Genomic DNA, 14,847 nt, shown 5'->3' on the forward strand with positions numbered 1-14,847 from the left:
GAAATTACAAGCTTAAAAGAATGGATAAAAATATATTGGGCCGATGCCAATCTAACAGAAGTTAACCATCAGCGTAAGCCCACTCTATATTGGGGTTGTATTGTGTTATGGCGGATGTGGCCGGTTTTCTAGAATCAGGAGCCTGTAAACGGGAATTTCACCTCGCTTCTTTTGTGGTCTCTTGATAGCTGTTTATAAAACTTCGTTCTCGTTTACCGTTGAAGATGGCAGCCACTGCCATGTTTGTATCTTCTTATCTTATTTTGCTAATTTGTTGATTCAATTTTTAAAAATTATGTTGTTCTGGCCGGTACAGATATTTTATTTTTTTGTTACTCGTTCAATTTATTTACAGTTGCCTAATAGGCGAACCAGTTATATAATCCCAAGAGGTGTACTCTAACCATCCCAGTATGGCTTCTATGGGTGATTAATGCGTACTTTTTATGTCCCTGGCTCCTAGTTTGAAACTGATTGGTGAAGTAATTTTTTGTTAATTTGCTAATTCAGCTATAATATAAATAACAAGTACACTAAAAGTGAAAGGGGTTTAAATAGAGATGTTTTATCGTGGACGACAACAATAAAATAACTGTTTTACCTGGGAATCATATAATATTTGTCTTGGCTGGTGGGGTGATGTAATCTTTGACTTAAAAATTGAATAATAAAAAATAATAAAATGCCTTCAAAGACAGAAAAAAAAACATGCCCGGCTTGTAAGGTTAGTTTTAGTTTTTCAATTTTGGATAACAGTGGGATTACTTGAAAGCTCTTGGAGTTGAAAATAAAAATTCTTTGGTCAAGCGCTGTTATTTACTTTTCAAGTTGGTTTTTTTTGTTTTTTATTGTTTGTTGTGTTGTTGTGAGTGTTATGATATTTTCTACATAAATTAATTAAATATGAAATTTTAAAAAGTATGCGAGACTCTATCCGATGATGAGACCTACCCTTCTATTGCCTTTTTGGACATGGTGCCTTGTTTTCTTTCTCCTGCTGCATTGCGTGTCATTAAAAAGTGGATGATTTGTTTTCATTGTTTTTTTTTTTTTTCACTTTTCTCTTTCCTTCCCCATAAATTGCGAAGTGGTCTTCTTGATTTTTAATATCTTTACTTCAATTCTTTTTATTTTTATTTTTAATTTTTATCATTGATTCTTCTCTTATTTCTTTTTAATTTGGACTTTCAACTCATTATATATACTATATTTTAAAACTTGTTTCTTATTCTTTTAATTTTTTAATTTTTTATTAGTTTATAAAAATTTTATTGGTTTTCAATTTTATTTTTCAATTCAAGTTTACGTCGTGTTGTTCTTTTTAGTTTTTTTTTTGTATTTTTTATTAGAACTATTTTTTTTAAATTTAGCTCTTCAATAAGAAAATTTTTTCCCTTTTCTTTTAATTTTTTAGTTTTGTCCCTGGATCTTTTATAAAAATCTTTTTTCTTTTAAACTTGGTTTTTTCTATTACAATTTGCCTTGCATTCTTTCCTCTTTTTTTTTTTTAATACAATTCTTGTTATTTTAAGTTATAATCCCCCTGAGCCCTTTTATAAGAATTTTATTAATTTTTAATTTCTTCATTCAATCAAAATTTATGATATTTTTAGTATTTTTTTAATTTGATCCTTAGTATTTTATTCATTTTCTTTTTGCTGAAGTTATTTTTTTAAATCTAACCCTTAAATAAAAAAAAATTAATTGCCCTATAATTTATTTTTTATTTTGATTTGCACTTTTATTTTTTTAATTTCTTTTATTTTTTAATTTTAGATTATGTTAATGATTTTTTTCATTGTTTCATTTTTTGATGTTTAATTCAACAGAAATTATACCTCATCATTTTTCAATGTATGATGCTCCTGGTTTAATAATCTAAATTATGAATTTGAAAAGTTGGCCTTAATCAATATTTTGGTCATTTATTTATTTAATCTTCTAATATTAGTTTTTTATATATAAAAAATAATTGGTTTTCTTTGATTTTTTTCAATTTAATTATCTTGATGATCTCGTAATATAAACTATAAGTTTTATCCAGTTACCTAAATTTGTTGCTATCTCGGTTAAGGCATTTTTTATCCAATTTTGTGGCTTCATAGATCTTTTTCCCATTGTTTCTCTTTTTTATTAAAAAAAAAATATCTGTTCACTATTGTTTTCTATTATTTTATTAATTAATTAAAAGTTTATGTTGTGTTGTTCTTTTTAGTTTTTATTTTGTATTTTTTATTAGAGTTATTTTTTAAAAAAATTTAGCTCTGCAATAAGAAAATTGTTTCCCTTTTCTTTTAATTTTTTAGTTTTGTCCTTGGATCTTTTATAAAAATCTTTTTTCTTTTAAATTTGGTTTCTTCTATTACAATTTGCCTTGCGTTCTTTCCTTTTTTGTTTTTAATACAATTCTTGTTATTTTAAGTTATAATCCCCCTCAGCCCTTTTATAAGAGTTTTATTAATTTTTAATTTTTTCATTCAATTAAAATTTATGATATTTTTAGTATTTTTTAAATTTGATCCTTAGTATTTTATTCATTTTCTTTTTGTTGAAGTTATTTTTTTAAATCTAACCCTTAAATAAAAAAAAAAAAATTGTCCTCTAATTTATTTTTTATTTTGATTTGCACTTTTATTTTTTTAATTGCTTTTTTTTTTAGATCATGTTAATTATTTTTTTCATTGTTTCATTTCTTGATGTTTAATTCAACAGAAATTATATTTCATCATTTTTTTCTATGTATGATGCTTCCAGTTTAATAATTCAAATTATGAATTTGAAAAGTTGTCCCTAATTAATATTTTGGTTATTTATTTATTTAATCTTTCAATATTATTTTTTTATATAAAAAAATAATTGATTTTTTTTATTTTTTTCAATTTGATTATCTCGATCTTGTAATATAAACTAGAAGTTTTATCCAATTACCTAAATTAGTTGCTATCTCGGTGGAGGCATTTTTTATCCAATATTGTGGCTTCATAGATCTTTTTCCCATTGTTTCTCTTTTTTATTAAAAAAATATCTGTTCACTATGGTTTTCTATTATTTTATTAATTAATTAAAATCAAATCAACTCTTTAACTCTAACTTCTTTATTTTTTAAAAGCATTTATGATACTGAATATTATTTTTTATATAAAAAAAATACAAACCTGCAGCATATATCCCTGGTGTTTTCATTTTGTGTAACTTGTTCTTCGTGGCCTGCTACTAGCTGGTTTGCTGTGATAATTATAATTAGAATTAAAACTAAATGTGTTGTTTTGTAAGATGCGTATAGAAAAAAGGAAAAAACAAATCACAGCCAGGCACACTCGATGTCCAGAGCTTATTATATCTTCAGGTTATGTAAAAGTACGGTAGTAATTATTTTAAAATATATTAAAAAATATTTTTTATATTAATATATCAAAATAATTTAAAATAATCATTTAAAAAAAAAGGTTAGAACTCAGTATCAAGGACCCCATAATTCAAGACATGATCTTCATTTATAATTCTATACATTATTTTTATTTTTTAAAATTATTTAAATTGTATCGATTTTAACATGTTTGTTAATTCAATGTGCCTCGATTTGCCTTCTTTTTTATATTTTTTTCTGTTTTAAAAAAATTGTTATCCAAGAGTGCTGGAGAAAACTCTTTCATTATATCATCCTTCCTGTTAGAAAATATACTAGCCAATATTGTTGTGTCGTCAAGTCGACTTCCAATGCATGAAAAAAAAAAATGTAAATATTATGGATGTTTTGTCTGCTATTATGAATTTCGTTAACCAATAAATGCAACGATAATGTATGAGTTGAATATATTTAATTGAAAAAATATATTAAATGATAAACTGAAAAAAATATGAATGCTAATTAAAAACCAAAATAAAGTGTGGACTATTCTCCTAAGAAATAAAAAATGTATAAAAAATTCAAATATTTTATATCAGTTATTTTTTTATTGTATGTATTTTCATTATATTTATCACCGAGTTGTAGTTTGACTGGTAGGTGTATAAGTTTTTAGGTCTTGTAAATGCATAATACAAATACAATTAATTTATCTATTATTTAACAGGAAAAAAATCAAAGATAGATTTTAATAACCTTTTTCAGGTATTATAAAATTGTAGAAACCCTTCAAAACACTAATTACTATGAAAATAATAGCTAAATGAAATAATTTAAAAAAATGAGAGGACAGATACTAGTTAAAAACTAAGATAAAAAGGGGAAAAAAAACAGGTGGCCAGCAGTGTTTTGAGGGAAAATACCAATTAAAAACTAAAAATAAGAACCCCCCAAAAAAAAACACAGGTGCCGTGAGGTAAAGCAAGGCATGCATGTACACCTGGCCTAAAAGATTAAAAAGCCCAAGCAAAATAAATAGTTTTGATGACATGTTAAAATAGATCTGATGACACGTCATCCTCCTAGGTAGAAGGCGTGTTATTTATTGTTATAATTTCCAATTGAAAGAGTAAATGCATAATACAAATAAAATCAATTTATCTAAAACTCAACAGAAAAAAAATCAAAGAAAAATTTTAAAGGCCCAACTTCAAGATCACTGTAAAGGAATGACATTTGCGTAGGATGGACAATAGCAGATGGTCCACGCGGAGTTCCCATCATCCACATGGATTAGTGTCGGTGACATCTACACTCTTAAAGATCTGCCGGCAGCACATTCATACTGTAAGCATCCTGAGCTCCGCCATATGCTAGCCCACCCTAACCAATGAGTCCATCCATGTCCATTATTATTATTATTTTTTTTATAGCCAAGGAAAATGCTTTACTGGCACAGCCTCTTCAAGTTTCGTTAACTTAAATGACAAAACTAACCTTTATCAATGTTTTTTCTCACCTACCAAAATTCGAAAACACGGAAGCCATCCTTGTCTCTCTTGTGTGTGAGAATAATCCACCGCCAAACCCCACTGTCATTCACGGCATGTTAAAATAGATTTGATGACACGTCATCCTTCTTTGTAGAAGGCGTGTTATTTATTGTTACAATTTCCAATAGAAAGAGTAAATGCATAATACAAATAAAATCAATTTATCTAAAACTCAACAGAAAAAAAATCAAAGACAAAGTTTAAAGGCCCAACTTCAAGATCACGGTAAAGGAATGACATTTGCGTGGGATGGACAATAGCAGATGGTCCACGTGGAGTTCCCATGATCCACATGGATTAGTGTCGGTGACATCTACACACTTAAAGATCTGCCGGCAGCACATTCATACTGTAAGCATCCTGAGCTCCGCCATATGCTAGCCCACCCCAACCAATGAGTCCATCCATGTCCATTATTATTATTTTTTTTTTATAGCCAAGGAAAATGCTTTATCATGTAATCTAGCTAAAAAAACTGGAGTGTAACTGGTGGTAAAGATTTGAAATTAAAAGGTTTGTTTTTTCTATGGTTCAAGTTTGAGTACTTGATTGCTTGATTGCTTGTATGATGACCACTAAGGCTTATATGGTTGTTAACTTCAAGGCTCGAGAGATTAGTCGTGGTGTGCGCAAGCGAGCTCAGATACCTACATTAATCTAAAAAAAATTAAAGATTAGTCGTGGTGTATGCAAGCGAGCTTAAGGCTCGAGAGATTAGTCGTAGTGTGCGCAAGCGAGCTCAGATACCTACATTAATCTAAAAAAAATTAGAGATTAGTCGTGGTATGCGTAAACGAGTTCAGATACCTACATTAATCTAAAAAAAATTAGAGTGTAGATTAGCAGCAATGCATACGCAATCCAGAGCTTTTAACATCCAATGCGCACTAATATTTTGGACGTGGACAGCATGGAGGCTGTTGATCATTTTTATTATTTTTTCTAGAAACTACATTGCAGACAGATCACGGTCAGTTCTAATAAAATTTTCAACATTAAGATTGCACCACAAAGCGTTCAAAAAAATTTAGCTTTTTAAAATATTTTTTTTTTAAAAAAAATATTAAAATAATATATTTTTTAAAAATTTATTTTTAACATTACTTATCAAAATAATTTAAAAACATAAAAAAATTATTTTTTTAAATTTAAAATTTCACAAAAATAAATCTTATAATAAAATCCACGAATAACACAAATTGAAAAATATATAATTAATTTGGTCTGTACATTCACAAGCTTACTTTATCCTTGCGAAATTCGAACCACAAGCTCTCGAGATTGCAATCTATTCAAGTTACCTAAAATAAGAAAGTAAATGCATTGGTGATGATAGCAAGTGAAAAGAAAGGAAGAAAGAAGGAAATGTTGGACCAAAAGACCACGAAGTTGATGCGTCATTATCTGCAAGCCTGCATATCTAATTAACAATTTATTATTATTAATTACGACTGATCACACCATATAAATGATGGTTGGATCATCATCAGGCATCGTACGGCCATCGAAAAGCCCCAAGTTATTTAAAAATTTAAAATAACCGAGCAGGATCGCATCCAACATGGGTGGTGGCACTTTCGTAAAAACAAACAAACATCTCTCAACTAACCGCTCTCGTTTATAGTTATCGCTCAGCTCCGTCTCCTGGTATAATAGGAGAGAAAGTCCTTTTATTTACACTCTAACGCACATCTACAGCAGTCATATAACATACACAGACACACAGACACACACAGAGAGAAGCGACGGAGCTAGATTCTGGAGTGAGTCTAGGGTTCCGTTTAGCTCTTTATATCAGATCTGTCATCTACATTGACATGCACCATTGATTTTGCTGCCAACTTACTTAACACAAAAAAATGCAGATCTTATTTCCTGTTACTCGCGGCCAGGTGCGTGGTTTTTTTTCGAGCTCATTTCGCTTTGGATCTTGGCGCCATGCTTCCGTTAGCAGTGAATTGTTATTTGATCTAGCAGTTTCTGTACTGGATTTTGATCGTATAATTTACGAGGAATGATGAGGTAGGTTGTTTGTTGAATGGGTGTAGTTTTCCTTTTTGCTTGGAATCGTACCTGTATTTGCTGCTTGGATTTACGCCGAATATTTGGAGTACAAAAAAGGCAACACCTTGGCCAAAGCGTAAGTTAACCGTTATTATTCACTAGATGACATTTTAAGATGGATAAAAAAACCGTTACGATTTAATTTATTACTCGGGGATTGTTGGTTTGCTAGTAGGCATTCTGATATTGGATTGGTTGAATTGGGGAACGAAGCGGTTAAGGAAGATGATGATAGAGCTGTTTTACTCGAGGGAGGAGGAGGAGGTCTTCAGCCTGCTTCTCCCAAAGCTCGGACTCCAACTTCATCATTTCCTATTTTCAGGTACGCTTCTTGAAAGTTCTCGATTATTGTTAAGTTTTATTATTTTTCCTGCTTAAATTTCATTCTGTTTCTATATGTAGGTTTCTTACGATGGAAGAGCAATTCTTGATTGATAATCGGTTGACGCTTAGAGCTATGTAAGTTAATTGTTTCATTGGATTTAGATCAAGAAAGAAAATGCATCTAGCAAATTTAAATGTGACTCCTTTCTTCTTTGCAGATTGGAATTTGGTTTCTTTATGGCCTATTTTTACATATGCGACCGTACTGATATGCTTGGCTCATCTAAGAAGGTGCCACTTCTTACTTCGTCTTGTTACTTGTGTTATGTGATCTTTACTTTTGGGTTTTCTAAGTTTCCAGTGAGGCATGTGGTAGACGATAGCTGCACTTTGCATTCATTTGCAAAATCTGCAGTTGCAACCAAAAAAACATTTGAATAACTGGTTCAGCATGTAGATGGCTATTATGCTTATCACAATTGAAACTAGTAAAGGCTTGTTATCTTTATTTTACTGTTAGTGACTATGTTTTAACTTCACTGTTATCTGTCTCTACAGAGTTACAATCGAGATCTTTTCTTGTTTCTCTACTTCCTTCTCATCATAGTTTCGGCAGTAACTTCTTTCACGATACATCATGATAAGTCACCGTTCTCTGGGAAACCTATACTATATTTGAACAGGCATCAAACCGAGGAGTGGAAAGGCTGGATGCAGGTTTGTCACTCTTCCAGACAAAATGAACATAATTTTTCAAATTGTTCACTGAGTTTCCTTAATGCATAGAAGATTTGGCAACCAATACTCTATAAGTATTGGTTATGTGGCTTTGGCTGCCTATGTCCGACATAAATTGCTGACCATTGGTGAAATCATTTGTTGAAGCATTCGTCAACCATTTACAGATCATCTTTCCTTCTTTGGCATGCCATTTGTTTTCTAACACTAATACATGTTGACAGGGGCTGCACATAGGGTAAGTATGCCCCCTCCCCAATTTTTTTATTTTATTTTGCAATAATCCTTAAAACTTTAGTTCATTTTTAATAAAATCTTATCCTGGCCCCCTCAAAATTACATGTATTCTATTTAAGTCCTCACTCACTCTATAACTTGGTTGCCCCCAAATAATTTGTCCACCCTCAGCCATTTTATGCTGAATTTCTGAGATGCTTCTCTTGTATGTTGGCTAGGTTTTTGATATGTTCCCTTTCTGGCGTGCATGCTATAATGTATAGCCTCACACATGTTTCTGCTGCGTTACAGGTATTATTTTTAATGTACCATTACTTTGCTGCGACAGAAATATACAATGCAATCCGCATGTTTATTGCTGCATATGTGTGGATGACTGGATTTGGCAACTTCTCATATTATTATGTTCGCAAAGATTTCAGTCTTGCAAGGTTTGCGCAGGTATCTTTTTCCCCTAAAAGTTTAAACATAGTTTCCCCTAGTTCTTTGCATATCTAGTTGCTTCCAGTTCTAAGTTTTCTACTTTTTGAGCAGATGATGTGGCGGCTTAATTTCCTGGTGCTATTCTGCTGCGTTGTACTGAACAATAGTTACATGCTATACTATATTTGCCCCATGCACACTCTTTTCACTCTTATGGTTTATGCGGCACTTGGTATTTTCAACAAGTACAATGAGATTGGATCAGTCATGGCTGCGAAAATTATTGCCTGCTTCTTTGTAGTTATTCTCATGTGGGAAATTCCTGGAGTATTTGAAGTGATTTGGAGCCCATTTACTTTCCTTTTTGGTTGGTATCTTGCCAAATGTTCATTTCTCTTGTTAAAGCTTTGGGGTTTTCATGCTCCTAATCCCTCAAAGTACTGCAGGTTATACGGATCCAGCAAAACCAGATTTGCCTCGCTTGCATGAGTGGCATTTTCGTTCTGGACTTGATCGCTATATCTGGATAATTGGAATGATATATGCCTACTATCATCCAACAGTGAGTTCTGAACAAACCATATCATTCATGGAAATTTTGTATGAGCTTGTGGTTCTTGAATGTTGAGATGGAAATAGAAATACGAGTTCTTTGAGTCCGTTCCTACATCATTTGTTTCTGTTATTCTAGGTGGAAGGATGGATGGAGAAACTAGAGGAGGCAGAAGCGAAGCGCAGAATACCAATCAAAACAGCTGTTGCAACAATATCTCTGGCGGTATTATAACCTTTTTGATTGTTGCTACTGTTGATGATGATGCCTCTAACAGATTTTGTGAAATTCCTAGATGGGATATACATGGTATGAGTACATATACAAGCTGGACAAGATTTCTTACAACAAATACCATCCTTATACCTCATGGATTCCCATAACGTATGCATTGCCCCTTTAAATGTGTTTGCAATTTGACTATTCAGAAATTTTTGCTTAATTTTTTTTTTGTTTCCTGGTTGATCTATTTGACTATTCAGAAATTTTTGCTTCTTAATTTTTTTTTTGTTTCCTGGTTGATCAGTGTGTACATTTGTTTGAGAAATGTCACCCAGCAATTCCGCTGCTACAGTTTGACCCTTTTTGCGTAAGTGACCTCTAAGTTAATTCCTGCACTAGCTTATTTTCTCCTCATTAAATTGAAGTTAAACCATTTGCCGGAGGCACCAGTAGGAGAAAATCTGATGAATTCCTTTTTCTGTGAGTTTGGATCAATTGTTGTGAGATTTTTTGGTGAATTTATTACTGTGTTTACTAGATGGCTAGGGAAAATCACCCTGGAGACGTACATTTCTCAAATCCATATCTGGTTAAGGTACGCTGTGTTACATACATTATTATGTTTTTGTGCATGTCACACTGGTTTCTTAATTTTGGTTTTTTGATAAACTTGCAGATCAGGCATTCCAGATGGCCAACCAAAATTGTTACTTTCTCTAATTCCAGACTACCCAATGTTGAACTTTATGCTTACCACGTCCGTATATATTGGAGTAAGCATCAATCTGCTGGTCTGAAATCTCAGTTATTTGGTACAATTCAAGCACTCAAGCGCTGTTATGTTGGTTATTTGTAGGTTTCTTACAGACTCTTTGATCTGACAAATACATTGAAAACGGCATTTGTTCCCAGCAAAGACAATAGGCGCCTGACAAACAACATAATTACAGCAGCGGCAGTTTCAAGTGTTTTATATTCGCTGTCTTTTGTATTCTTAAAAGTCCCGCAGATGCTGGTAAGAATAACTCTTTTAAATTTCTAAATGAGTATTGATTTGCCTAGACACAAGTAAATGTGATTGTTGTGCTTTCCAGCACTGAAAAACACTTTTAGCCATAAGATAATGGGAAAGATAATGTGAAATGCTGGGTATAAATGGCATCAATTATAGGGGAGCATGTGCCTACCTTCAACCTTATGGTGAAATAACTTGCTGGTTTTACACTTCAACTTGGAAAATAAAATGATGGCAATGTACACATCCATTGACTGCTGTGTTTGTGTCTCCGGTGGAGTACTACTTGAATATTTTTCGTAACTATAGAACAATGATAATTTATGTGCTGTTTGTCATCTGAATGCACACTTTGCTGATACTCTAAATTTACAGGTTTGAGAGGAAGCTGCAAGATTGTGTATCTTGTTTCCATGAACATGTGAGAAGAATATTGTTCCACTGCTAGATTTTTTCTGCCTCTATAAAAGAACATGAACAGTGAAATGGATTCATTTCGAGTTGTCAATAGAAGATGCAATGCAAGGATCAATACCCGTGGTCTTAGGTCGTGTTGCATTGATTGTATGGGAAAAGATCGTGAAAGAGATGACCTCCAACAGAGGTGTTCTTCGTCATGTTTTCATCCTCTTTTTTTTTAACAGCAATAGTATAGTAATTATAACGGCAATGTAAAACTCACTGATCAAAGCAATTCCCCTATGCATGAGTTTGACCTTGTATCTGATAGTGTTAAAAGCATATTGCACTCAACTTTTATTACCTTGAGGCTTACCATTATGGTTGGATAACGGACATGTCACCACATTAATGTGGGATTATGACATTTAAGCTATATACTAGAAAGTTCAACACTCTGTGAGGAAGGATTGATGGAAGCATGTGTAAGAGAGGAAGAATTGAGCAAGGATCGGGTGTATCCTTTTTCTGGTTAAGGATCGCTCAAATCTTTTCTTTTATATATAATTTCCGATTCTTTCAATTTAAGTAAATCAACTCTTGTTTTTCCTTTTTATGTATAATTTTCAATGCCTTTAGTTTGGATGAACTCACTCTTTTGTCTTGCCCCCAATCATTCATCTTTCCTGACAGGCATGGCCTGTGGTTAACGGGTCTTGATGCAAAGCCCCAACATTAAAGTTGCTTGAAACAATATAGTGTCAATTGACTAGCTAAGCTCAACGCCTTCACTGTTTTGTTCATCTATTTACAAACGCTCTACTCAGCATGGAGCATCTGCCGAGTGAAAAATTGCCATTTGAGATGATTGGACTTAACCGTAGAATTCTTTCGTACTTTGCGAGATCTCACTCTGCAGTTTTCGCAGGTGGATCCCATAAGACTAAAGACTACCTTGGTCTGAGGACACTAGGTGCCCGTTTGAATCACCAGCCTTCGGCCTTTTTAATGGCTTTTCATCTAAAAACAGAATTTCAAAGTGTTTGGTAATACTTGAAAGCTCATATCATAGCCACTACACAAATGACTTCATGGTTATTTTCAACGCTATAACTTGTAGAATTTGAACTCCAATAAAAAGCCATTTCCCATCCACAAAAACTAACGAACAATTCTCCACGAACTTCCTCAGCAGCCAGAAAGCAGCTGTTATACAAAATTGAATGAGCAAAGGTTTCCCCAAGTATGGTCTAAACTAAGGGTTTCTTGAACCAAAACACAATAGAAACAAAGACAACTCTGAACAAATAATCCTTGTAAGTGTTTGTTATGGAGACAATGCATCACAGCCATCCTCGAAAGGTGTTGTAAATTAGAGTTGCAAGCAGCAGCAATGGAGCTTCCTTTCCATTCAAGGCAGCAGCTACCTTGTATCCTCATCAGAATATATGCACAATGTCATAAGCAAATCTATTTATGTCAAAGAATGCATCATAATAAAGAGTAGATAAAGCAAATCTATTTATATCCGATTCTTTGAAGCCAGATGCTTTCCAGTATCAGTGCCTAGAAACATCCAAGTTCTGCCACTGAAATCAGCACACAGAAGTAGAATTTGACCAGCTTTTTAATAAAAAAGAAAGAAAAATACAAATGCTCAAAGTCGCACGGAAAATGCAGGATGCTTTAACAGGCTTAAATCATAACCACAGGCAACCTACAAAGGGTTCAGAGCCCATTTAACCCCCTAAGCACCAACTACACGTTCAGTAAGGAATTTCATCACAAAATTACCAATGGTGCATATTTACGTTCATGCTTATCGCAAGATTTTCAACACTTTAACTTGTTATGCACTGTTCATGCTATAAAATTTGTGCATGAGTTTTCAATGGAGCTTAAATCATAAAGTACAAAAATTAAATTAAATTAATAAAACCGTTTAATATCAAATCTTAAGTTTTATTAGCTAATTTAGCTACTAAAGGTTTTGCAATAAGTTCATGTCTTCAAGTTATTATAATTCAAAGAGCACAAGTTTATTACAATATGACCGTCCACACACTTTAGATATGCTTTGTTTTTCACCATAGCTCAACAATTAAAAAAGACACAGCATGGAAGCCAAAGCACAGCGCATCGCATCGCATCACATCACAAAACAACCAGGAAAAACAGGTCCTTGATCAATTAGTCCAGGGGAAATGCAAGGTCCCTGATAATGCTTATGTTGAGGAAAATCATGTAATCCTTGATCAAATATAAAATGACTAACACAATTGATTATTGCAATTATAGTTTTTAAAGTATGTGGGCTCTGAAATATCTTAATTAATGACAAAGGATACGTCCAGAACAGCACGAACGACTGCATAAAACATAAAAACACTGTCAGTCTACCACTCATCTCATATATGAATGAGGGTAAACAAATAAAAGCAGAATAATTTTACTTCTCAAAGTGTACAGAAAAGGAACGCTATGAAAGAGTGGAATCTTGCGTACAGAGAAATCAGAAAGGGAAAGAAAGAATAAGTATCAATAAATATCAGAGAAACATACCATAAGCCCACCCAAAAAGCCATCAAGTAAAACCCTGTTCCAGGAGTCAAAGTATGTATGAATGGAAAACTTTGCCTTAGCTATGAGTGCAACTGAAGTGATTGTCATCATAAGAAAATAAAAGACAAATCCAGTCAAGCCAGTGAGTCCCAATATTCCAGCAATTACCCCACCAATGATAGACAGAAATGTTCGGCTGCATGGAAAAAAAAGAAGCTCAGGTGCTGTTATAAACACACAAGAGACCCCAAACTACAGTTTATACCTTGTAACAAAATTGCATACTGCTCAATAATTCTTCACATAAAGGTTTCAACTCTCAACTACTTCTCAATCTTCTAAATCTTACCTGGGTGTTTGGAAACCAAATAACAAGTTCAACCTTGCCCATATCAATTCTGAAATACATTCTCTGTCATATATTGTTATGCCATTATGTCCTGTACTCGGCGAATTTGGTAACATTAAGCATTTTTCTTTAGGAAATCAAGTCATCAACTCAACTTTCTATTTAGTTCTTTCGAATTAGAACATGCTGGTTTTGCTATAAGTCACACACAATCCATCAACTGAAAATCACACAGCCAAAATTCCTACGAATAATTACAAACCTAACATGAGCTAAAACTTTCAGAGGCACTAACATTCACATATTCAAACACAAAGCTTTAGCATAAAATTCACTATAATGGCTCCATGAATCTTTTAGGTTAATGAAACAAACCTGTAATATATAACTTTCATGTTACTTTGCAAATTTTCAGCTCTGAATGTTTGCAAATCATTCACGGCATCACTTGATTTCTTCTCAGACTCATTATGTCCAGCCATCGCTTCAGCCTTTAGATAATCTGATAAATCTACAAACAGAAGAGTAACCCAAAATAGAGGAACTTAGCATGAGTTTTGTATTAAAATTAATTACACATTCTCAACTCTTCATCAACAAAGGAATGGGTGCTTAACTAATCAAGAGATCCTTCCGAGTTTAATTTTAAAAAAACAAAATTTGGAGATAACAAAGAAAAATAAAAACGAACTGGGTTGCCTATAAAACCAAAGTAACAACATTAAAATTTGTTAGAAATCGAAACCGAAGAATTCGCTGACAAATTTAAATCTAAGCAAGCATAAATATAGAGTTTATCATAATCGACAGATCTGTTAATTAAAATCTATCTAAAACAAAATTCAAATCATGAGAAGAGGGCGAGAGGGACGGGGCGACGGACAGATAAAAGAGAATCCGAACCTTTCTATGCACTGTTGCTTCAGTAAACTATCTTCTTGTTTTCGATCGGTTGTTTTATTAAATTCTACAAAGCCCAGTTTGTATAACTTTGTTAATATTCAATCTCGTCCTTCGAATAGTCTATACTTTCAAATATTTCCCAATACTAACAAGGTTTAA

At 32.8% G+C, this 14,847-nt stretch overlaps 2 protein-coding genes across 3 annotated transcripts; one reads left to right on the plus strand and one right to left on the minus strand.

Annotated features, from left to right (window-relative positions):
• The first annotated feature begins 6,468 nt into the window (after positions 1-6,468).
• On the plus strand, positions 6,469-11,332 carry RWA2 (O-acetyltransferase family protein). Of its 2 annotated transcripts, none has more exons than XM_011012529.1 (16): positions 6,469-6,791; positions 6,948-7,039; positions 7,139-7,285; positions 7,366-7,422; positions 7,506-7,578; positions 7,846-8,004; positions 8,554-8,703; positions 8,797-9,052; positions 9,132-9,247; positions 9,377-9,463; positions 9,534-9,622; positions 9,765-9,827; positions 9,999-10,055; positions 10,137-10,233; positions 10,317-10,475; positions 10,851-11,332. In XM_011012529.1, exons 1-16 carry the CDS (start codon positions 6,759-6,761, stop codon positions 10,854-10,856), a joined length of 1,641 nt encoding a protein of 546 aa, XP_011010831.1. In that variant the 5' UTR covers positions 6,469-6,758; the 3' UTR covers positions 10,857-11,332. The 2 variants fall into 2 exon arrangements, with proteins under 2 accessions (XP_011010831.1, XP_011010822.1); XM_011012520.1 differs by having other exon boundaries at positions 6,470-6,791; positions 7,136-7,285.
• Positions 11,333-11,924: 592 nt separating this feature from the next.
• Positions 11,925-14,790, minus strand: LOC105115578 (ER membrane protein complex subunit 6). Its single transcript, XM_011012509.1, has 5 exons — positions 14,689-14,790; positions 14,161-14,296; positions 13,437-13,632; positions 13,223-13,242; positions 11,925-12,344 (listed from the first exon to the last, which is right to left on the minus strand). The coding sequence occupies exons 2-5, from the start codon at positions 14,265-14,267 to the stop codon at positions 12,314-12,316; spliced, it is 354 nt and encodes a 117-aa protein (XP_011010811.1). The 5' UTR covers positions 14,268-14,296; positions 14,689-14,790; the 3' UTR covers positions 11,925-12,313.
• Between the last annotated feature and the right edge of the window lie 57 nt (positions 14,791-14,847).

This window comes from Populus euphratica, unplaced genomic scaffold (assembly GCF_000495115.2).
Source record: "Populus euphratica unplaced genomic scaffold, PopEup_1.0 scaffold5.1, whole genome shotgun sequence".
NCBI lineage: Eukaryota > Viridiplantae > Streptophyta > Magnoliopsida > Malpighiales > Salicaceae > Populus > Populus euphratica.